Source organism: Caretta caretta, chromosome 4, assembly GCF_965140235.1.
Source record: "Caretta caretta isolate rCarCar2 chromosome 4, rCarCar1.hap1, whole genome shotgun sequence".
Classification (NCBI taxonomy): domain Eukaryota; kingdom Metazoa; phylum Chordata; order Testudines; family Cheloniidae; genus Caretta; species Caretta caretta.
Window position 1 is genome coordinate 39,722,565 of NC_134209.1, and position 25,486 is coordinate 39,748,050.

Consider the following 25,486-nt stretch of genomic DNA (forward strand, 5'->3'; position numbering starts at 1 on the left):
GCATTCCACTGGCCTTTCATAATCAAGGAAGTTTCATGCCAGTAGGTTCAAGCACGAGAAAACCTAATTTTGGCATAACACATCCTTTTTTTACCCTTGACAATATCTCCATGATCAGTGGCAGAATCAATTAATTCAACCTTTAGTCCTTGTACAACTAACTCACTGTGTTCAGTAAATTGTAAAAGCAAATTTACTGCACTGAGTTTCTTGTGGTTTTTCTTCCTAAAGCGATTAACACAAAGTTCTGCCATTGCATAGTAACATGGGTGTTTTGTTGAGGGCCAGCAGGGGATAGGATACAGGGAAGGTATAGAATGCTCTACCGTGAGTAGTAACGCAGCCAAGCCTGTTTTTTGGAAACTAAGCCATGGCAGTAATGAAACAGTTCTTCTCTTTGCTGCTAACATCAACTAGCTCACTTGGGTTCCAGTAACACATATTTAATGTAATTAGTGGAGAAAATGTTTTACTGATGGCAAAATCATATCATGAGTCTGTATAGTAACACACCACAGGACCCTTGTCTTTTAACACTGCTTCAGGTTCATTCCCATCATTTCCACTACATGTAAAGTTTGTCCCACAGCCTTTTAAGGTATTTGGAATACATTTACTTTTCCTCTCTAATGTCTCAGGAACTATGAGCTGCTTTCTAGCAGCTCTTAGGGTTGTACAACATGTTATTAATGATGGTGAACAGGAAAAGGGAATAGATTTAAATCTTTGGAAAATGAGAGATGGGTTCTAGCATTTGATTTGCAAGAATTAATATGTAATTGCAAGAAATAAGAGCCCATTACCCCCAGAAACACTTTGGTCAGCATTTCATGTAGTTCAGACTTTTAAATCTGCATATTCCCACGGACTCTGCTTTGGGCTGCTGTTGCACAGTTCAGGTCCAGCTCAGCAGGCTCAAATGCAGCCTTTTCCCATTTCCTCCATTGCCCAAGGCTACTAGGAAATCCAAACAAGAATGTTTCACTTCCAAATGAGACAGATGCCAAGAGTAAGTGGCATCTAACTCTTTCCATTGAGACTCACATATTGTTCTACATATAATATTGTTGGCACACCTTAAACATCCAATTGCTGTTCTTCGTGTAGTTGAGCTTCCACAAAAAACAAAGTTGAATAATGCGTGCTTTATTGCTACTGTGTAAAGTATGCAAAAGAAAATCAGACAAAGTAATTTAGAAAAAGAGGTACTGCATGGCTGTGCAAATACACTGACTTTTATTTGAAGGTCAATCATTTTAGTCATTAAAATGGTGCAAATTATATTAACAGAGAAATGTGATAATCTCTTCATTATTTGCCTTTTGTACTATGAATTTCCATTGAAAACTTCAGATGAAAGTTTTGTAAGTCACAAGCTCCAGCCTCCATCAATGATAAGCTCATTGCCAGTCATGTAGGCAGACTGAAATCATAAGAGGAAGAGTAACTATCATTTATTACTAATAAACAGAGGAAAAGGCTAACAATTATTGCAGTTAATTTAACAAAAACATTTCCCTTATCTACAAACAGTCCTTTAATCTCCACAAATACAACCGTGGCTCTGAAAATTTCAAAGGATTTAGAACCTTAAAAACTAAAAGCTTTTAGCCACCACAGTGGGCAGTTGCAAAGTAACAAATCATTATCACGCGGCTTTAGGAATTCTGACTCTTACAGATGGTTGGCACAAATGTGTCATGGAGGGACCACATGAATGCTCAGAAGGTGGAGTTATGACATTTGGCCTGCAGCCATATCACTTGGCACTGAGAAATCATTAATTCTCATAGGCTAAGCAGGGTCTGACCTGGTTAGTAAGTTAGAGGAGAGATCTACAAGAAAAACCCAGATGGTGGAAGAAGAGGTGTTGCTGGTTGAGTAGGAGGTGCTCTTTCCTCTGGATCAATACCAAACCATATTGAGTTCAGATCGAATACTTAAGTCCTGACCACATATGGGCAAATATCCTATTAATAATAAGTTCTACCAATAATATCAGACTGATAGGATTAGACTCGTGTGGCCAATATGAACCTTGAGAAAGTGACAATTGATAGAAATATTTGGACCCAAACACTTTCCTCAAGCTATTCTGTGGGACTCAGAAAGATTGTCCTAACTACTGGGTAATTTCCATGGCATCTAGTCCTATTACGTGTGCTGTTAAACTAGTGTTGGTGCTATTTGTGGCCAGGTTTGGGTCCACTATGTGCCCTGTGCCACTACTATATCCTCTGGAGGTAGCCTCTCTAGACAGGGGAGGGTTTGTAGTGCAGATATTTGTAGCAGAATGACATGTTCCTGCATCTTCATTTTACACCATCACTTGCTGGTGACTTTGATTGATTTGAGGATGATTATGGCCCCAAAGCTATAATTATTATTTGTCCTTCCCTGAGAGATCTAACTGTCTCACCCAAACATTTTGTTGTTGCGTACTGTATTCAGGTTACAGATCCACTGACTCTACTGTATTGAAGGTGCACTTGTGGGGGCAATGGGAAAGGACTCCATACCTCCCAGAACTGTGCAGTGCACAGCCAGTTTGTTCAGAATTCATGCAAGGTCCAGAATATGGTCCTCCGTAAATAACGACTTAACCTTCACTTTCATGGCCCGGAATTAGTTCACTGTTTGTATCTTGGGCTAGACTCAAAGTATGTCAGTCTTCTATTACTGCAGTAATCTGCCTCCAACGCTGTGTAAGGGCCTGCAAAATAGCCTCCCTCTACTGAGAAGCCACAAGATGGGGTGGGATTCTGTGGGTCACAACAGATTTTGTTGTACAGTACTTACTTCATCAGAGGCCAGATATACAAAGATGTGGGCCACTTCTTCAGCAGTAGCCATCCTACCAGTCTTCTGTCTAGCCAGAAAGTCTTTCAGGGCCTAGAGATACCAGAACATTTCATGCTTCACCGCTACACACTGAAATATGTAGCCAGGATGACTTTGTGCTACATTAAAAAGCTATGTGGTCAGATGGCCACAACCTCATAACATGATTACTGTGCAGATAGTACATATGATGCCCAAAGAAAACACTGGCCGGGTGACTTAGGGTACATCTTCACAGGGATAAAAAGCCTGAGTCAGCTGACAGAGGTTCACAGGGCTTGGGCTCCGGGGCTGAAACACTGCTGTACAGACTTTTGGGCTTGGGCTAGAGTCTCAGCTCCAGGACACTGTGAGCCCGTCGTCTGACCTGGACCAGCCATGGCTGTGGGTCTTTTATCCCTGTGCAGACAATACCATTAGTGGTCTAAGCTTCAGAGTTGCAACACACCTCAGGACGCTGGAACCAGAGGTTTAAATTCCAGTAAGGTCGACTCAGCCGTTTCTCCTTCTGCAGCAGACAGAATTCTGTGCAGAGGTCTTGCAGATGAGAACCTAAGAACTCAGCTAAGTGTTTGCCAAAATCTTCCTCTTCTTCACTGTTGTGTAGTTTACTGCACATCAGTTTGTTGCTGCCATATGCCCAAGAAGTGGTTGTATTGTACTGGCGCTTAGACCTAGTATATGACTGTAAAATATTTGGGAAGGCCACAGGATGAAATGCACTGTGGTTTTCTTTAGCATAGTGTCATGGAAGGACCTGCTGATGCCACTCTGGGCACCAGGTGACCAAGCAGCCAAAGCACAATCACTGCTGTTGCTAGTCTTGAATGCTGAGATTTAGGCAGAAATGCTATTCAATTTTTCCCAAATTCTTTAACATAATTTATATTTGTGCATGAACACAGCTAAGTAGCCTGCTTACCTGTTCTGGGTGAGGCCTGGCTTGGATTCTCTCCCGTAGAGATGGAGTGTCAACAGTTCCTAAGCAATGTTCAAAATTTAAAATAAATACTCCACTGCACCGAACATGAGCAGTCATGACAAAGGACTTCATCACCGTTAATCCTATTATTTATACACTGCTATGGCTGTATATGACTTCATAACAAGATTGGGATAAAGTTTTCAAAAGAGTCTAAAAGATTCAGGACTCCAAATCCCACTAACTTTCAATGAGAGAGGGACTCTTGAGTGGCTGAGAGTCATTTCTGAAAATGGAACTTACTAGCCTAAGTCACAGAAGTGCTTTTGAAAAAATGTTACCCACAGCTAGCAAAGAAATGAGCAACATCCGTTCCGCAGTGTGTTTACAGTCTAAGCATATGAATGGAAATAGCAAAATGTTAAAACTGCCTCACTATTCCAGATAGTGACAAAGAGAATCTTTATACTGATAGTAATCTACGCAAGAAGACACGAGATGATTTATTACCATCAAGTATTTTTCTGGCAGCTCACTTTCTTAAGCAATTTTACTGTGCTGATCATCACCAGGGATAGGTGATGCAGCTTTGTTTGATGCCACTGAACGTTCACAAATGAGAATACAAATCAATAGTTCAAAAAGAGATTGCGGCATTCTCTTGGCTTAGAGAGATACTATCGTTGTACAACGTGGACTTCTAGTTACCTATCCCAGAGTATCCTCCCATTCCATTGCAGTGACTAGGCACCTATGCGGAGAAAGATCAGCACAAGACATGGGGTTTCACTTTGAACGGGGGGGGGGGGTGGGGTGTTTAAGGTGACCACTATCTTGAGATTAGCTTTTAATTGCAAAGAGTTTCGGAAATGGTCCTTGATTTGTGTAGTATTTTATTTCTCCCCAATGTTGTTGTGAGTGGGGAGGAATGGAATTCAGTGGGAAATCAGTGTTGTGATGAAGTAGCCAGGCAATACTTGAGAACTCTCTGAGAACACCTTCAACCTTTATATTCTAGGCATGTGCTTCATCTCTAGTCAGAGATGATTCTTGGCTTGTGCAAGCGGTTGTATAGATAGAAATTCTTAATTCTGCCAGGTTTCAAACACTCCCCATTGAGATCTTCTGCAGCAGCAGGACTAGCTTTCTCCCTTGGCATTAGCAAAGAAATTAGTTTTTGCTCAGCTTCTCATGTAACGCTGACAGACCCTGGTTGTTGGCAGGCAGGATCTAACCTGGGGCCTCTGGAGCTTAGTGCATGAGTCTCTACTACATGAGCTAAAAGCCAGCTGGCTGTTAGCGAAGGCTGTAGAGCAGATTCATTTTATCTCTCTCTCTCTCTCTAAGGGGTCTCAGTGCCACTAGATGGGACAGAACACCACACCCAGGAGGTGAGTGGGTTATACTCTCACTTACATAATTCAGGTGTTCTTTGATGTGGGTTTGTTGCTCAGCTTTAATGGGCCTCTGTTCCACACAGGCACAGAGAGGAAAACATTCCACAGAATTACCAGTGCTTTGATTTCGCCAATTAAAAATAATTTTAAGGGGGAAGCAGTCCTCCAAGATTGCCTCATTCCTCCTTTCTGTTGTCCCTCTCCCCCAAAGTACCACTCCCATCCCATTATGCAGTCCTATCCCCTGTGTCAAGGAGGAAGGATGAAGCACCTTCTTGAATCTGTGTTGGTTTCTTCAGTTGGCTATACAAGCACTTTAGACCAATGTAAGGTGCTCCTTCCACACCAAGGACTGAACATGCTGCCTCTCCTAGGCTCTAGTAAGTGTCTTATCTGTTTGTTAATTGTTAAAAGGTGATGCTGGTGGGATGTGAAGAACCATGCACAATTCATGGTGTGCAAAGAGTTCTGCAGGTTTTCTGATTTCTCACCCAGAGTTTCACCCAAAGTCCTATATGAACAAACCCCCAAAGCTCAACAGGAAACTCAGATGGAACCGCGAAGTTTATGCCTGTTTTCAAGTTGAAAAGACATTTAGTTTTGCATGGCTGCAGTGGAAACCCTAAACTGGCCTAAGGTCACTCAGAACAGTACCAGTATTTTACAAATGGTTTGTGAACCTTTGGGGGACTTACTTACACAGGCCCTGAACACCTACAACTCCAAGGAAAGTGAGAGGGAACTGCTGATGCTCATCACCTATTAAAATCAGGCCTTTTGTCTGATTTTGCCAGTTTGGGGTTTAATGAAACCCCACTGAAAATTACTATTAAAATATATATTTGCAGCTCTAGTTTTGATGCTTTAAAAATAAAAAGCAGGTTAGATTTTGTAGGTGTGCATGGACATGCCTGTGGTATGTGTGCTTTTGGATGCCGCTGCCATACTAACTTCACTACACTCTCACCAGGCATGCAAGCCCCACCTCACTGGCTTTTACATCACCCAGACCTAGTCACATCCAATTTTGTCTCACGATAGCAAGACATCAGGAATGAGGCAATCATACTTTCAGCATTCCTAATCAGCTACTGAAAGCACCATTTCCCCCTTCGTCCCCCAATCTGGTTCTCTAAGTTGGGACTTTCATGTCCAAATAACAACTGGTATAATACACCATCAAGATACTCTGGGGATATGTAGGTGTGCTATTATAGGCCACAGAGATTGGAATGCTATAAAAGTAGCAATTCTTAATTTTACATTTCAGGAAATGCCAGAAGATGCTGGAAAACAGAACTCAGCTAAGTGTTTAACTCAGCTTAAATGTGGTTTCTCCCTTGACTGCTGATGCCTTCAGCAGCTGTTTGCAGGTGGTTGGGCTGTTTTCAAGTTTCATTTTCTATCAACAACCTCAAACTAAATCTGGAGCATTAAATAGGCCAGGTGGTGTGTAGTTTTGAGCTGACGCTAAAGACAAACCTGAGTTTTTTCAGTGTCAGCTCTAAGTTTACAAAATGTTGCCAGGACGTACTTACCCGGACATATGCAGTTGCATCTGATGCCTTGTTCAATGAAGTCAGCAGCTACGGACTTGGTTAGACCAATAACTGCTGCCTTTGAAGTGCTATAGACACATCGGTTTACAACTCCTGAAAGAAGAGGTTAGTGTTAGGGTAACATGAAAATAAAAATCACACTAAAAACCAAAGAAAATGGTTACATTCCCATATGGATCTGCTTTTGGGCTCTAGCATTTTCTGGGCGGCATCTCCTTGAGCAGAGGATGAATGACAAGCTGGCTAGAGTGCTGACTGCAAGACAAAGGAATCTGCATGAGTAGAGTGCCATTCGAGAACCAGGATACAGCAGCGTACTGACCAACAGCACTGAATGAAAATGTCTGAGGGAAGTAGCCTCGGAAGTTTATTTTAAAAATTGCATGAAGATTTATAAAGGAAAGGGAACGATCTGCCCCTCACACACAGAGCTCTTGCTGGGTAGCCCTTATGCAGTTGGTACTAAGGAAGCAGTGAAAAACAAGAAAAATTATATAATGTGTTATGGTACCATTAAATAAGGCAATAAGTTGCATCATTCCCCACCCCTCCCGCCCCATCTTGTGCATATTCATTGTGATATGATCTTTAATCACATGACCACATAGGGTTTTTTCCACAGTACCGCTACCTCATTCACGGCACAGTGGATAGTGCTCACTGGGTGGGCAGCTATTCACAATTCCTTTTATCCTGATCATTCAGACCTGTGGCCCCATGCCTTAATTACTGCATACCATGCAAACCTGCACTGAACACAGAATTATTAATTTACTCATGGGCTTTCCTATGGTGCTCTCATTGTAGCAACTTAGCTCTTTATAAAGATTAATCAATATTTCTTTGCACAAAACCCCAGCAAGGTGGTATCATCATCTCCATTTTACATATGAGGAACTAAGGCACAGAGATTAAAGCCAAACTGTCTAAAGTGTCACTTAAATTTTGGGTGCCCACTTGGAGATGCCTAGGGCCTGGTTTTGCAGAGTACTTGGCATTTTATAGCACATCCTATGTTCAGAGCAGAGCTCCCCTGGACCTCAGTTGCAGTTGTGAGTGCTTAGCACTTCTGCAAATCAAGTGTCAAGTTGGATACCCATAAAATGAGCAACCCACAGTGGCTACCTGCGCCCAGCATCACACAGGAATTCTGTGACAGACACCGGGTAGAATCCAGCTCTCCATGGTAGCACTCAGCTTCCTAAACCACAGAAGAATGCCTTTGCTTCCTACAGTCCTCTCCTTCATTCACTACAACCTTCAACTTCTGCAACAAAGGAGGCAGGGGCCCTACAGACAGCAGCCTCCTTTGCTTGCACAGCCCTGTTTCATCCCCAGACCACTGTCCATTCTGTTCACTGAATGAGGTGGGAGTCCTGTGAGGAAAAACTGCATGTGATCACGTCATTAAAGGCTACATCATAATGCTTATGCACAAAGGGGTCAAAAGGAGCTTACACTTCTGTATTCAGTCCCATCCCTCCTAAAATAGGTGCTTTCAAATTTGGACTAACAAAATATTATTCCACAGGTTCAGAATGTCAACCTTGGACACGACCTAGGAATATTGCAGGCATGTATATGGCAAAACAATCCTCTAGGAAGTCTGTTACCTTTAATGCTGGATGCCACAGAAGACATGTTGATAATGTTTCCAGATTTCTGTGCAAGCATCTGCAAAACAACCCACAACTATCATCAAGCCATTCAAACAAAAGCTGTTCTGCCCTATATATATTCTGCCACCATTCCTCACAGTAAGTGGTATTTTCTTCCACAAGCAATTTCTCAGATTTGCAGATCAAAATACTATCCCAAAGGACGGTGTTTGGCTCCTGCTTCACAGCTTTGAATTAGTAACCCAGTCAGATCAGTCTTAACCATGTTACATTTTGAGCTCTCTCATTTTCATCAATCGTAATACCCACTTTTTATTATGTACTCCCGTAGCACCTCCCTAAAAACAATGAATTAAACCTCAGAACCCTCCTTTGAGCTAGGTATGTATTTTAGAGATGGAGAAACAAAGGATCAGTGACGGCAAAAGTCAAATACAAAATCTGTACCAGAGCAGAGCTAGAAACAGAATCCACTTTCCCTGATTCACAATTAACACTAGAGCATCCTCCCTCTCCTGAGCTTCATCTCACTAGAGAATTCTTGGTTATTACACTGCAGTGACCTCTCTGCCAATCAGAGTGGGGGAATGCTGTACAGTTACTGACACAACTGTACCCTTTTCACAACTAAAATGGCTCAGGGCAATTAGTAGCCACAACATAGGGATCTGCATAATGGATGGGTCTTTCTCCTATGGAATAGCTTTGATAAAAGCTGGGATCTAACTAGATGAAGAGGCTTTCAAGCGAGGCAGTTATTTCCTAAGAAAATGACACACCTGGGACAATAAAAGCTTCTCCAGTAGCAAGATTCACCAGGCTAGGGGCCCATTCAAAACTTGATGAAAAAGAATAAAAACAAAAGTTCAGTATATTGCATTTCAATACATCTAATGAGGTTCGAAATTAGACAAAGGATGGTCTTATAGTAAAGCATTGGACTGGGACTCGGGAGAGCTGCGTCCAATTCCTGGCTCTGCTACAGACTTACTGTGGGACCTTGGGCACGTCATTTAATCTCTCTGTGCCTCTTCCCCCCTCTATCAAATGGGGATCATTATAAATCCTTTCTCCCACCCTTTGTCAATTTAGCCCATTAACTCTATGGGATAAAGACTGTCTCTTATTACTTGTATGTTCAATGCCTAGCAAAATGGAGACCCGAACCTTGCTTAGGGTCTGTAGATGCTACTGTCATAAGTTATATTCATCAGTGATATCCATGATAATGAAGATATTTGAAACAAAACATACTCTTTTTGATTCTGAAAGAGGAGGAGAAGCAAATTTTGGAAGGCGATCCAGGTTCTGCACCACTCTTTCAGATGATTTGAGCACAGAGCAGGATAGGAGGGGATTCTGTTTCTCACCTATTCTCTCCACAAGGCTGAGGCTACTTCCAGGAGCTCCACTATCTTCTCTGAAGAGGCTGGAAGCTGCTGAGCCCTGTGGGACTGATGCCAGCTCCACTCCCCAGTTTCAAGGAACAGGGCTTTATGCGTTTTTAAAAATGGAGGGTGAGGCTGGGGATACGGAAAACACTCCCGCTGCTTGCTGGGCTCCCAGATTTTTCTCCCAGTCAGTTGTCAGGAAAGGTTAATTTTCTGGGACCTTTCCTGTTCCAGTTTGCATGGTGGGGAAGAAAAAGGCAGGAGAGCCTTAGAAACTGATCACTGCTGGTTCTGCTCATCCCTGGGTAGTTATTTACTTCCTTACTATTGCACTGGGTAAATTTAATACAATTGTTTCCATTTGAAACATTTAGTTCAGTAAGCTATTGTATACTATAAATCCACATACATGCAGCAGGGCATGTGCTTCTCAGCCAAAACACTCCCCCTGCTATAAACATGTTCAAGCATTCACCTACACTTTGTACCCCAGCATATTCAAGGGGTGGGTATATTCATTGCACCTTGTAGCGAGCTATTGCTTGTATAATCCTACAGAATTCTAACCACTGCCGTCTGATTCACTGCTGCCTTCATAACTCCCTTGCCAGGTGCCCAACAAGGACATGACTACCATAGCTTCTCAATCCACTCATTTCTCAATTCTTCTCTCTCTCCACCCCAACCCTTCTTGTTCTTGGGGAAGTTTTAGCCCCACCCCAGTGAATATTCCACTCAGCTATATCTGTTATTTTGTGGGTAAATTGGCGTGTGCACCCAGGGGATAGGTAGGGGAGGGAAAGGCGGAACCTAGACAGAATAAGGAGATTTCTTCCCCAATGCCGCTTCAGAGCACCAGACTCAGGTGGTGTTTGCCAGTTAGAGCGAGTCTCTCCCTAAGTCAAGTAATATGCAACAATTTTAAAAACAATTATTTTGGGGAAGGGTGCCCAACTTGAGATGCCTTAAAGGCACCTGATTTTCATCCACGCTCTGACCATCATGCCCTTTTAGGCATCCCCCATTGGGCACCCCAAATCAAGTAGGCCACTGTAATTAGCACAATACTCTCTGGAACTGAGGGTCTGAGGAAAGCAGGGATTGGAATTGTATCATAAGCACCGCAGGGCTGCATCCTGTTCACTTTGGTGACAGCCATCCTTCCCTGTAAACACCTCAGCCTGTGGCCCAGAACGTGGTGGTTATGGGACAAACAGGAAGTATCCTCAAGCTATGGTATAATGGTACAGGTGAGTTGTTTATCTAATGGGAGGGGTACTCCCCTATTGAAGTAGTGTGTTGTCGATGATATTGAACAGCTCTGCAAGATAGCTTCCTGTTGTGGATGTGGGGCAGAAGTCACACAATTACATCTGAATCTTTACAAATATTTTTGCAGAGACGGTGTAGCCTTATTGTCCGCGTGCATGTTGTAGAGTATTGCTTTCCCATGCGGCCTCTTACTGCACTGCATTTGAAAATGATTCTAAATACAAATTGTACAGTGTAAAAAACTTGAATTAACCCTCTCCATATGCTAGTCTGAAAGGTTAGACTCTGAACCAGGACTGAATTAAAGCAGTCCTAGGCACAAATATGATATGAGGGCCCTCCGTGGCCACACCCCCCATATTTTCACCCACCATCACACTCTGATAGTGCCTATGACTTAATACTGCCCAGCTTGAAACACACCCAATGTCTTTTACACTAAAGAGCATTGTAGACAGAGCCTTACCTTGGGAAGGAATGCCTTGATCATTAGATACATGCTGCGAACGTTGAGGTTCATTGTGAAGTTCCAGTCTGTCTCCTCACATTCCAGAATGGTTCCATGATGGACAAAACTGGATTAAGTGCACAAAAAGCAATGGATTATTTCCTGTGCCTTTTCTGTATAATTTATATTTTTTCTCCTGCTCTTCTGGAATAACTACCCCTCCAATCAAGCAAGGTTGGACAAGACTCTTCAGAGGTTATAATGCACATACAGGTTGCACAAGTTTCCTGTAACTGGTATATGTAGTTCAAGACAGTCACAATAAGCCACCATATGCATATATAAAGGTTTGGTAATAGGCAGAACTAGTAATAAAAAAGGGTGTCACTGAAATCATCCATGAAAATTATTGGTCAAAAATTGACATTTGAAAAATTTCAGTGAGTGCTATAGTACTGTATAAAGATATTTTTATTTAGATTTATCTTTTCCAAGTTAAAAAACAATGTATGATGTGAGCTCTCCAGTCTGGAGAAGATAATGCCTTTATCACCAACATATCCAATGTAGTGATGATGAAGGGTGCCCAAAAGAAAGCCCTGGAAGCTGAAGGCCTCTCTCTGCAAAACAGGAAGAGCACAGACAACATTGCACTCTCCCCCCACTGGTCTGCCACTAGCAGTGAGAAGGTAATTCAGTCTCCAGAGCCATTGAGTCTGTGGCTTGTCTACTTAGCTCACCCTCAAAAAGGCCAGTTGTGATGGAGGATTTTGTTATGCAGACACCAGAAAAGCCTTTGTGGAAAGGAGAGGATAGACATAAAATCAAACAAAATGCCTTTGGGGAATAAACACTGGAAGGAGAAGGGAGTTTAAAACAATAGGCTCTAGTTACCCTGCAACATTGCAGAGGACATCAATCCTTTCAATCTCCTTGGCCAGATTTTCTATTTGTTTTTTGCTGGTGACATCCAGCAACCGCGTTTCAATGCCTATAAAAACAAAATGGTTTTACTGTTAAAAATTAATAGCCTGATTTTCAGAGGCGCTGAGCGTCTGCAGTTCCCCACTGATGTCAGTGGGAGTTCACAGGTACTGAGCAGTTCTGAATATCAGACCATAACATGGGTACCCTTGGGTAATATGGCCTTTTACCCCCACCACCCCAAAGCTCCACTGTTTCGTTAAATTGTCCCAATACTGAATTGCTACCATAAGAAGAGCATGGAGTGCTATTCAAGAGCCAAGAGGGGAGTCAGAAAAGACCACTGATGTTATTGTAAGAGAAGAACCACCACATGAGCAGGTGTCTTCTCAGAAGTGGAGCTAATGCCAATCCACTCCCATTTCACAGAAACTCAGCCCACTAAAGCACTCATCACCGTACTGAATTACGACCATTACACGACCACAACAAACTCTCATTGGCCAATTGCAGCCACAGCTCAGGTCACAGTTACCTAGTAATCATTGTGGGTGTCACATAGACTCCAGATCACAGCACATGTGGTATTTTATTTGGAACCAAGAGGACTACGAGTCAGGCTTGTACAACTCATTAATGAGGAATACGTGACTTGTGTAAGTCATTAGTCATCTTGTTACCTGGACGGGGTGAATCATAACTATGCTAAATGGGATAGTGGGAAGCACATATGTTTGATGGTCAAAGCCCTCAGGGCATGCACACAGTGTGGGAATATTGGCTAGTTTTAAAATGTATGCAATGTGACGTTGATGTCTTCGGAATAAGCCTACCAATATTTAGAAACAAAAAATGTTTATTTTGGAAAAAATATTAATCCACCTTCCGAGCTGTTTAAAGAGGCTGCTTGTGGCCCTTTCCTGTGTGATTTAACTTTATCTCTCACATCCACAGGCAAACACAGTTGATTCCAAAATGGAGATTGCTCTGACCCCCTTCTAAACACTTTAGAGTAGAGCCAGCCCCACTGTAACATAGTTACCATAAGGTAGAAAGCATAAAATGCCATCTGCTGGCAGAAATGCAAACAGCAAAAAAATGAAATCCTAAATTCACAACTGATCTCCAGAAAGGCATACCAGAGCCTACACACTATTCCAGCACCCTCATGCAAACAACTCCCATTAAATCACCATGATTCATTTCCTGTGCACTGTGATGAAAATACATTATTTTGTGGTTTTATCATCCACACCTATGTACACAGAGTTTAATAGCTACTGTGATGTTAGCCTGGTTGAGTGGAAAAATGAAAAGATCATAAATCATTCTCCACTGGAAAAACCTGCACGTCTTGAAGCCAAACGGACAAGTTCATGTACATGTTCTAACACACCTCTGGTAATTTCTCTAGGAAATATGTTAGCAAGAAAGCTAACTTCTCCCTGACAGGCTGACTAACAGTGGAGTCGTCTCTTCTGTATTAAGTTGAAAGTCTGACATATTCTAATTCCAGTCCTCAAAGGAAGAGTTGGGATTTAACAAGTCATGTGTCTGAAGTTCCTTTTCCCAAGACTTAGAGGGGTAGGGACTGCATAGAACTTTGATTCCACCTCCCGGTGTTCCTGCCAGCACAACTCTGTCTGATGTGTCAGAGAGTAAAAAACCCTACTGAGTTTGAGAAGTCATGAAATTCTTAGAGGATCAATTGGAAATTCCCCAGAATGCTGTGAGTCACCCAGAGGCTGTTTGCAGTGAATCTGGCTAAGAGATTGTTATTCGGCCTTCTCAGTGTCAGGAATGTATGTAAGGATCAGAGATCACTTTTATTCACTAAGTTAATTTGGAAGTATTTTCGTTCTGTTTCATTGTGTATACAGGATTGATTTCACCCATAGTTTTTATGTTAGACATAAAAATAAACTTGTGTTAACGATTTCCCTGCCTTGTGTCTAACTAAGGAACAATGAGGTGAGTTTGTGACCATGAGTAGCTGATACATACGAGTATGTATCAGCAGGGAGAGAACTCTTAGTCCTGAGCATTTATGCAAATATAATAGGGGGTGATTTAGTGACAGTGTAATTCACATTTAAAAGATATACCAATTCACACTAGTGAACAACTACGATGCCATTAGTGCCATTAATTGGTCAAACTGAAATGCAGAGCACTAAATCTGATTCTTATGTAGCTAATGAAGTAAGTTCTATAGCTCAAATGATAGAATTTTGTGATTTTAGCACTAACATCCCAAAGCTCAAGTCCCATGACTGAAACAAGAGGTAATTAGATTTGTCAGTCAGCCCAATGGCCAGGACAAGTCAGTGAAACAGATGCTATCGTAAGGAGCGGCAGCAGTTAACAGCTTCACTAGTGCCTAGTAAAATCAGATGGATGGGGTTACCCCATGTACCTAGTATATTCTTTTTGAAATGCTGAAGTTTCAGTGGAAAACTTGCATTCCTACACCAAGCCTCCACATTCTGCTGCAGCAGGGAAAAGACCAGATGCAACACGAAGGAGTAACTGACATTATTAGTTTCTACTGCCTTTAGAATTCTGTATTGTCCTCCAATGAAATTTCTACAAGCAGCTTACAAAATACAAGAGAGTTGGACTTAAGTCGGTTGTAAAGCATTTACCTGAATACCCCTCCAGTTCTTGCAGCTTGGGCTCACTGATGTCGGTAGCAATGACCTTTGCTCCTTCTTTTGCAAAAGCCTGAACACCACAAGCAAAAGGAACCATTACCATTTAGATATTTTAGGTTTTACCAATAATCAAGGCTGCCTTCTCCTCTCACTTCCTTCTTGGACTGAAAAAGGAGCTGGCTGAAGGCAGCCAGTCTCTTGCTTTTCTTTTTGTGCATAAACAAATTCCGTGCATCTACACCTGGCTACCTAGCCAAACACCCGGGTTCCAGCAGAGCGTACACAGGAGAGGGGGGAACAGAACGTACGATTTGGGTTTATCCCCCGAAGCAGGAATCTGTAATTAAAGCACTGGGTCCCATTACTTAACCCAGTTGAAGGAACAGATATACACAAGAGTGTGATTGATCCATTGGTCTCAAGTAAGGGCAGCACCTGTACTGGACAGTAGGTTCCAAACGTGGAGGGGCTGATCCTAAGGTGCTGAAAATCAATGCAGCACTAAAGACTTCAGTGGAGCTATGCCAATTTACAACCGCTGGGGACCTGGCCCACAGTTGATAGAAAGTGAGTGCTTTTGTATAGTGCTTCACATCCAAATCATTGAAGAGTGCACTACATAAAGAAACAACTTATTAATGGTTCTGCTCACTACATTCAACAGAATCAGGTAGCTATTCCTGAGAGATACCCCTTAATACTAGGGACCCTCATCATCACCTACGTGATGTCTATTGGGAGAAAACTACTTGTTCTGCTCCTCAGAGTGCGTTGTTGACAAGCGATTGCTATACAACAGACTTACCTGCTGATCACAGAAGCAAGAAGCTCTCAGAGACAGACACACTACCCCCAGTAAGTGGCAGTAATGCAGTTTCTGAGCGTACCTATCTACAACTATGGTGTATCTTTAGGAGGTCAGGCATGCCAACTCCCATCTGTAGCTTATTGCATATTTACAAAAACAATTATTAGGAAAAGGAATCTGTTTTGCAAATTAGCTATTCCCAGTGAAAGGGTATTTTAACGCAAGTGACAGGATTAGCAGTCCCCTGGCAAAGCCTGTGAAAATCAAGGTTTGTGACGACTAGGTATCGTTCATTGCCTGTCTCATGCTAGCTTTCCTAGTCCCTCTCCGTAATTTAGTACGGGCAAAGTCATCTGTGGAGAGTAGAGCTGATCAAAAGTAGAGAAAAATCACAGAAATTTCAGAAAAAAAATCCATAAATGTTTTTCATTTTGCTTTTCAGAATGGTTTGGACTTTTTGTTTTCTCAATTCTCCACTGGATTTTTATTAAATGAAAATGTTCAGGCTTTGGAAAAACATCTCAATGTGACCAAGCTGAGCAATCAAAAACTACCAATAGAGCAACAGACTAAATCTTTCCATTTAAAGTTTGCCAAAAAAAATTCAAAAGCTTTAGATGGTCTCCGAAAAAAGAGTCTTTAAAAAAATCCAAGGCCAAACGTTACAGAAATAGGTCAGGCAGAAGTTTTTGATCTTGCTCTTGTGAACGGCTTGGCATCTGCACATTCCCTTCATCACCCACAGATCAACGAATGACATTCGGAACCAACTGGGATTGAGTTAAATGAATTAACAAGGTACACGAGGGGCCACCACATTCCACCTGGTGCTGTTGCCACAGGGATCCTTCAGACAATCTACTAATTGTCTGACCTCCAAGCTGATACAACAGGAAACCCTGGGACATCACCTTCCCAAAACAAAGCAGCTGAGATATTTGATGAAGGTCACTGATGGCATAGCCGCCTCCCCGAGAAGCAGCAGCTGCAGCTCTCTTCAAAGCAGGAAGCAACTCATGGCTAGATGCCAACACCGGTATGTCCAGCCAACCCAGCTGTGAAGATCTTCGGGGAAGGCTATTTATAGAGCACCAGGGAATTTTGACAATGTGACTCTTGAATGAATTTTTCCAGAATGGAAGCAAGGCTCTCATGGTGTACCAGTAACATTTTTTTCATGTGCTTTTCATGGAAAAGTTGAAGGACTTAGCTTTTAATTTAATTTCCAGTTTGATAAAAGACAGCTCAGTATAGGTATCATTGAGCTAATCAAAACAGCAAAGCTAGCAAGGAACTAAGAGGGGGGAAAAGAAGAATGAAGCTTTCCAGACTTACTATAGCAGCTGCTCGTCCAATCCCTTGTGCGGCTGCAGACAGCAATATTACCTTCCCATCAAGCCGACCCATGCTGCCCCCTGCAGGTATTTAAACATGTTCTGTGACATCTCTCAAAAGGAAAAGGCGTTAATACCAGCTCCAGGGAATCAAAAACAGATGCAGTCTATAACTGAACAGGTGACTTGGAGCATCTATCACTAGAGAGAACTGGAAAGTATCTTGTTCTTCCCACAAGAGAAGAAAAGTTTTCAGTATGGCTGTGTCATACATTGGCTTATAAAATGAGAACTTTTAAAGCAAAAGCTTTAAAACAGGACTTGCCTGATCCCTGTAGGCAGATTGGAGTCTCCAGTGCCCCTTAGCAGAGTGTGACATCATCAACAAAATGCCTGATGGGCTACCACACTGAGCAATTGGACACTGTACAACAAATATAGGCATCACCAAACAGGATGTGCAATCAGTCTGAGCTGTGAACTGTTTCTCAAGAGACCAAGGATTTGAGATCAGAGTTGAAAACTGAGGGAGAATTATCATGCCAGACCTCCTGGTTATCTCAGCCATGGCTTTATTTTAGAGGTGTCCCTTCAATAAAGGGAAACTATAATATGTCATAGACATTTTGTCATTAGTTAATATCAGCAGGACAAATTCAGGGTGGGATTTTTAAAGATGCCTAAGTGATTTGGATGCCCCGTATCCATTAGAATTTAATAGGAATTAGGAGTCCAAATCCCCTTGGTGGGTTTGAAAGTCTCAACCTTAAAGTTGATATGAATAATATACATACTTTTGAGAAGCAAGATGAAGTGAGTCTGCATGCCTGGATTTCAGGATAGTATCAAATTAATCTGAAATGCAGAGTTTTCAGCACTTCTGTAGGAAGTGACATGTTTTAGAGAGTTGTAGGATATTTTAATTGAAATAAATCTATCAGAGGTTAAAGTGAATTTTAATGCTTATTACAAGCAGTAAGCGTACTTATGACCAGCCAGCGTGGGTGGGACGTGTGTGTGCAAGCTGCCCGATGTCCTGGGACTCTTTGCAGTTCTGGGAAGACTTACCAGTTATACCAAGTTGGTGGCTTTTATAAATTCCAGGTTTCCAAGGCTAGAAGGGATCATTTTGATCATGTAGCCTGACCTCTTGCATAACACAGGCCATAGAACTTCCCCAGAACAATTCCTAGCTCATAGGCCGAGTGAAGCAAGTCTGTCTACAGAGGTGTAATGGGATACCTTTTGAAAACCACAACTGATCAATTTGAAAATTGCAGGGAATGTTCTAGGTATCAATGGGCAGAACACTATTGAATTGTGGTGAGAATCCAAAAACCAGAAAAGCCTGATTTCCACTGATTTCACAGATAGCCCATTTGGTGCTGCAGGCAAAGCTCTCTAGTGCCCTCTGTACTGCCTATACAGATAACAGACGGCAGCTTCCTAGAAGGTCTGTTTTGCTTACACAAAACAGAGCTGTACACCCAGCCAGGCCCCTGGGCAGTGCTGGGGTCCTAAAAAGAGAAGTCCCAGAACTCATGGAGGTACTGGCCATGCACACCGCGAGGCAGGGGCAAAATCTCCTCCCATTTCAGTGTTACCAGTTCAGCAATTTTGTCACTCAGTCCAGCAACGTTTTAGGTCTGCTTGAGATTTTTCAAGCTTTTCCTCAACAAGTCACTAAACTGTGAGCCTTAATCAAACCTGGTGACATCCTGGTGACGTTTGCTACATCTATTGACAACATTTCTAAACTGGCAAGTGAGAGCTATGAGGGGGAGGGGAGGATGCGAAGGGGGACTGAGGGTTAAGCAAGGGGAGGGCAGAGGATATATTGCAGGTTAGCAGTAGGGGGAAGGGAAGGAATATATTTGGGCTAAGAGCTGGGGGCAGAAAAGGGGAGATATTGGAGTCTGGGGCATGAGGATATTGGGACTGAGGGCAGGGGGATATTGGTTGTCAGGGGAGAATAAGTGGCTTTGTAATTGGTGGGGAGAGAGTGATCAGGGACTCATGATCAGCCAGAAGAGTGGGAGCGAAGGGGGCCTGGACAGCAGGCCCTTGTGCTCTGTGTGGGGAGACTAGAGGGTCCCTGCTCCCTTGCAGGGAGCTAAGTAGCTTCTGTGGGTGTAGCTCTGGGCAGCTCCCGACTGCTGGCCCCAGAGAGCTCAGCTGTGGGATGCTTCTCCAGGATGTGCAGAACAGCCCCAAATCCGGGCTTCCTGTATCTGGAGATGCAGATACTGTTGTGAGGGAGGGGTATGAGCAGAGGGAGCGATGGTGGCTGAGCCAAGTCCAGACTCTGGAGGGTCCCCTTTGGCCCTGGCTCCCTGCTCTGGAAGGAGAGAGGGCTGCTGGGTAACCAAGCTGCCATCACTCCTTCTGGAATGGGCCCAGAGGCAGCATGAGGAGACGGTGCCTCTGCCACCCAGCATGGACCATCATCTCTCCCTCCAGAGCAGGGAGCCGAGCTCCGGCCCCGGCTCTAGGTTCCAGAAGGAGAGAGGGTGGCTCAGGAACCCGAAGTGTTGGAACACTGCCCCAGCTCCTCCAAAAATGTCCCCGAAGGTCGTCCTGGAGCGTCCCGGAACGACCCAAGCCCTGCCTCTGGCTCCCTCCCACTCCGCCAGCCCCCACCACACTTCCCACTCGCGCTAAAAAGGAGCTGGAGAAGGCACAGAGCTCGGCCGGCAGGAGCAATGAAGCCTGCAGCCCTGCCAATAACGTGGCAGCTTGGCAGACGATATGCTCGTTAGGAACGACACTGATCGTGTCCGCTGCGTTTGCTTTTGATTTAGGTCAGATTTTACACCGTGACTCCCGCTCTCAAGGCTTCGCGCACTCCGACAGCTGCCCATTTCCCACCACGACAGCAGGCAAGCATATAAAGGCACAAATCAGTTTCTCAGCCTCGTCGTCACGGCTTTCCGGGCTGCTATTCCTGGCGACACTAACAGGAGGAAACGTGCGAGGCTGAATAAAGCCACCCACCTCAGGATCGCCACAGAGATCAGGCTTCAGGCTCTACCGACCCGTGTAGCGGAGCAAAGTACAGGCTTTCAGTGTGAACGCTGGGCGCTATCCTTCCGCGGGGGAGCTGCTGGCCAAGACAAGACCGTTCCCCGCCGGAAAATTCAGATGCTGCCATCTAGCGAGGCTGGGGATACAAAAGCAGGTCTTGTCGCTCAAGAGAAGAAGTGAAGTTTGTCAGCTTGCCCTGGCAACGACTCTGACCAAAAAACCCAACCCAAACCCAACAGTGACTGAGTCGGTTTCCCCCCAGTAATTTGTATGGACTGTATTTCAGTCAGCAGAACCCCAGAGAGAAAAGAATACACAGTGCACAGGTGATGACATTTTGCTGATAGAGCAACAGGAGGAGTTGCAGCAGAGGGTGCTGCATGGATCCCAGAAGAGCCAGCAAACACAATGGCGAGCCCGGTTGGGATGGCAGGAGGCACAACCGCGGGTGTTTCCGGAGTTCGTGAAGGAACAGTTCCAGGTACAGCAGCAGTTAATACAGAACGTGACAAGTCCTGCCTCTGGGAAAGAGAAGCTGGGGGCGGCGGGGGCTGGGACTCTGTGGATGATCCCGACATGTTCCTATGGCCTTTCAAAAGAATTGTGACTGGTGCGGGCTTGGTTAAAGGATTACGGGCCCTACGGTTAGCCCCTTGTCTCGTGGCAGAAGCCCAAGCTGCTTATAGGTCATTGAGTGAGAAGCAGGCCAAGAACTACAATGTGTTAAAGGCTGCCATATTGGACCATGTAGGCTTGGCAACTGAAAGATACCAGCAGAAATTTGGGACAGCCAGGTGGACTTATGGGGTAAGGCTGAGAGAGTTTGTGCAGAAGTGGAATGACTGGGCCAACTGATGGCTAAGGCTGAGAGAATAAAATGTGGAAGCGGTCCTGGAAACTGTGATATTAGAGCAGTTTATGCAGTCTCACCTGGATACCACTGAGGCCTGGGTGAGGACACACCAACCAGAGACAACGGAGGCAGTGATAAAACTGGCAGAGGGATACGTTGAAGTGGATTTTTCAAGGAAAGTGGCTGGTCTGACAAGTGGGGGAAGAAGGAAAAAAAGAGGAGATCCTCAAGCAGTAAGACCCTTGAGCGTGAGGCAGGAAAAGAGGAAGGCCACGTCGGCTAGCAGGAATACAACCTACTATCAGAATGGGGGGAAAGGCCACAGTAAGGAGGGGTGCCCGTATATGGAATGTGGACTGAGGGAATATTGTGGTTGGACTGGGCTGATGGGGAGCACTAAGGGAGAAAAACAATTTCAGGAAGGGTGAGCTGAAGACCAGAGATGGGGGTTATTGATTCAGTTGCCAGTTTTTTTCCGGGGCTGGGGAGGGATGCAGAGCCTCTGGAGTTTGCAGAAAACATACCCCATAGATTATGAGGGGTTCTCTCCTCCTTGGGAATCATGCTCCTAGTTGAACCCTCACACATGGGTGCTCATACTGGCATTTCCTAAGTTAATACTTCAGTCTGCAACCTCAATAATGACCTTTTAATGTAGCTTTGTATGTGTAATTTCCTAGGTTTTTTTTTTTTTTTTTAAAAAAAGCAAATTGAAAAAATTCCAGTATGTGGCATCGCATTGAGCCGTGATTCATCCGCAGGATTGGAACCTGCTACTGGCGCTCATGGAGTAACTGAGAACAGTAGTAAGTTGCCATCCTCTACGTGGACCAGCACTAGAGGGGTTGAGACACTTTACCAGAGGGTTTCACAGCCATTTATGGAAGCAAAGAAACAGCAAGACTCAAGCATGTGTGTTCCATTCCAGACTCTGGAGGGGAGTAATAGTGTGTACACATTCTTTTGCTCCCATCCTCCTTTTCCCTGCCCTGGCTCCTCCTCCCAGGCTCATTCTCCTCACTTAGCTAGTCCCAGTCTCCAGTCCTCAGGCTTCTCATCCCAGTCCCAGACTCCTTGCATTGTCTTCCCCCCTTCATCTCACTCCGTTGTTTCCAATCTTACTGCCCAGCTCCTTGTCCCTAGCGTCCTTGCCAGCCATCCAAATCTCATCGCCCATACTCCCCGATAGTATGCTTGCTTGACTATTCCCAGCTTCAGGCCAAGCTGATTCTTTCCTCCCTGTTCACTTGATCCCCTCAACTCACCCCAACACTCACATCCCCACTACCTCCTGGATCTCTTTTGGGGCCCATGTCCAATTTCAGTATGGCCTCCAGCTTAACTCCACGTCCCAATCTTTGCACATCCAATCCCAGTTCTCTTCCTCCTGCACTCTGGCTTCTCATCAGATGTTTCCCCTGTCTCCTGGCCCCCTAATCCCCAGTCAACTTGCCCAGCTGGTCCCAATCACCCACTCCCTATGCTAGTCTCTTCCTCTCCAGGCTCCTTGTCACACTCTATTCACCCTGCCCATGCAGGTTCCACTCTTGTCCCCTCTGCATTCGATTCAGGTGGATTTCTCCTCCATGCTGCTTGAGCCCAGAAGGGGGAGTACTGAAAGCACAGGAGAGAGAGGCTCCCTGCTCAGTTCTGGACCCAACATGGCCCAGAATTCCAAATGCAGGGGGAGTCCTGCTCAGCCCCAGGCTACAACATACAGTACACAAAATCTTTGGGAAAATTAAGTTGTGAAGCCCTAGCAAATCTCTATGGAACATGTGCAAACTGCAGTTTTTCAGACTCTTAACTTGGCCAAATTTGGGCAGATTTTCATATGGATGGCGAAAGGCACATCCCTGATACATAGGCCACCTCTGCCAAATTTCAACTCCTTGCTCCAAAGCATGGGGATGCTGGAGTTTCTAAAAAGAAAAGGTTGCCTGTATTTTTTAAATGGGCAAAAACATGGGTTGATGAGCTGCTTGATTGGCCGGGGGCTGCTGATTACCTCTCCACCCTAGAGCAAACCAAGGGCTCCTGGCAGATCCCCTCCCCAACAAACAAAGCACGGAAGAACACTTCACACCCTGGAGGCTGTACCAATTTATAGCAATGCTCTTCAGCCTACAGTGGGGCAGTGGCGACCTTCCAGTGCCTAATGGACTGGGTACTACAGCCACATGAAGTGTATGCTGTGACATACATAGACTACATCATTTACAGCCAGGACTGGGAAGACGATCTTAAACACGTCACAGCCATATTGTAGATGTTGAAGATGGCAGGGTTGACAGTGAACCCAGCCAAATGCCGTCTGGGGCAGCAGGAGGTGACATATCTGCGCTACTGCATGGGACAGGGAAAAAAATGGTCCCTGGTCAACAAAGGACAAGCCCAGGCAAAGTGCGTTGTTTCCACGACCAAGCAGCAAGTGCACCAGGTTTGGCCTCACAAGGTACTACAGAAGATTCATCCCAGCGTTTGCCATGATCGCAATGCCCCTAAATGACCTGGTGAAGAACAGCGCTAGAAGGTCCCGTGGTCAGCAGCCTGTGAAATGGTCTTCCGGGAAGTGACAGAAAGGCTGAGCCAGGAACGCGTACTCATCCATCTGGACTTCACCCCTGAGTTCACCCTTCAAGATGGATGCCTCAGAAGTGGGCCTGAGTGCAGTGTTGTCCCAGAACATTGATGGGGAGGAGCACCCCACAGTATACCTCAGCAGGAAATTGTTTCCACGGGAGATTTCCTACTCAGCCATAAAAAAGGAAGCCCTTTCGGTGAAATAGGATTTGGATGCGCCGAGCTATTATCTGCAGGGGAACTATTTCAAACTGGTGACTGTGCCCTGGTACATTGGCCAAACACCATGAAAGACACCAACCCTAGGCTCATGAGATGGTATCTCTTGCTACAGCCTTATAGCTTTGAAATCCTTCAATGGGCTGGGAAAGACATTAAGAAGGCCAATTTCTTTTTGGAGAAGGACTGGGAGGATTTACCTGATAAAGCCCCACAGCAGAACCTGAGGGGGAGGGTGTGTGATAGAGTATATGAACCCCATACTTGCTGCTAGGCGAGACTCCCATCACTCAGCTGTGACCAGTAGGCAGGAGCCTCCTGCCACGTCCCCCAATGACACAAGAAATGGCAATAGTTAGCTTTGTTGCCTAGTACAATGACCAATTCTAGTTTGATTGCCTGTATGCATATAACAATCTTTATTGACAAAAGATAAAATTATTCAGACCAGAATCAACTGTGGCAGATATGAAGTAGAGACTTTTTAAAAACACAGCCTTGATTGTGAGCTCATAAATAGAATATTATATAGAAACTGGTTAAAAAAAAGCTGAATGAGAATGCTATTCCCCATCCAAGAAAAGTCAACATATAAAACTTGAAGTAACACTGAACACTAGAAAAAGAGTAGCAGAAAAAGTTCCCTCCACTTTCCTTATGGACTTCCAAGATTAAATTGATTGCCTTTGGGAGGGTTGTCTTGGGAGTGAGAGGGGAAAGTTTCACACTGATAAGTTTCACAGTAGAGATTCTCTGATTTGTGATCCATTCCAGTTTTCACTTCCTCTTCAGCTGGCTGGCTTCGTTATCTTTGCCATCATAAGAGGAGCAATGGAGAACTGCTACAGGGACACCATCAGCTGGATGCAGGCAACACTACTGTCACATTTTTGTATTCCAGCTTTTCCAGTTATTTGCTTAGTTCCTGCTCCAAGAAAACTTCTTCCCACTGGCTAGAGTTAAAACATACCAGCTACTTCTGTAGCACGTCTTCTCTATATGCAATCTCTGACTTTTTCCACTAGCAAGAACAGTGAACAATAATAGGCCGTTTTACTGGGTTGTGCAGTCAGGTGCTTTATCTTTTTCTGATGCTCCAAACCAGTGCTTAAAGCGATCTTCTATACACTCTGTTCCTGCAGGTCGCATGTCTATATAAGAGAGAAAATAGAAAGACTTGTACTTTAGCATGTGCTAAACTGGGAAAGTTACAATTGCTTTGCCTTGTCTAGACTTTTAGAAGGTGTTCAAAGGATTGAGCTAGACTACATGATCCAACCAATATCTTTAAATCCTAGTCTAGACAAGCGCTTCTTTGATCTTAGCACTTGGGCTGGGACATAGAATTCTGTGCGGACCTCAGACATGGGGAGATTTGCTAGCAGAAGCATCAGGAACAAGTTAGATCACACACACTGAACAGTGGTGACAATGTCAAAACTTGCTCCAGCGACCTAGTGCTTCACCACACTGCCGGGGAGCATTGATGGTTTTTCAAACCGCTAATAGTGGCTGCAGTGGTGCTGTTAAGATGTAATGCAGGCCACCAGTAAAGGCTTCCCCCACAAAAAGTGCCTGCGTGGAGAAGAGCAGAGAAGCCATTATTTGCCGGCCAAGGGTTGTTGAGACAGGCAGGAA

At 44.3% G+C, this 25,486-nt stretch overlaps 2 protein-coding genes across 3 annotated transcripts in view; both read right to left on the reverse strand.

Annotated features, from left to right (window-relative positions):
* Positions 1-1,192: 1,192 nt before the first annotated feature.
* Positions 1,193-20,289, reverse strand: BDH2 (3-hydroxybutyrate dehydrogenase 2). The gene is made up of 10 exons (XM_048847454.2): positions 20,164-20,289; positions 17,171-17,250; positions 15,019-15,097; positions 12,344-12,440; positions 11,468-11,576; positions 8,333-8,393; positions 6,699-6,812; positions 3,764-3,822; positions 2,800-2,892; positions 1,193-1,423 (listed from the first exon to the last, which is right to left on the reverse strand). Exons 2-10 carry the CDS (start codon positions 17,240-17,242, stop codon positions 1,370-1,372), a joined length of 738 nt encoding a protein of 245 aa, XP_048703411.1. The 5' UTR covers positions 17,243-17,250; positions 20,164-20,289; the 3' UTR covers positions 1,193-1,369.
* Positions 20,290-24,252: 3,963 nt separating this feature from the next.
* The window catches only part of CENPE (centromere protein E), a 73,421-nt gene continuing 72,187 nt past the window's right edge, over positions 24,253-25,486 (reverse strand). For both annotated transcript variants that reach the window (XM_048847326.2, XM_048847325.2), the window contains one exon: positions 24,253-24,999. In XM_048847326.2, coding sequence (XP_048703283.2) covers positions 24,902-24,999 — 98 coding nt within the window. In that variant the 3' untranslated portion in view covers positions 24,253-24,901. The remainder of the gene's footprint in view (positions 25,000-25,486) is intronic.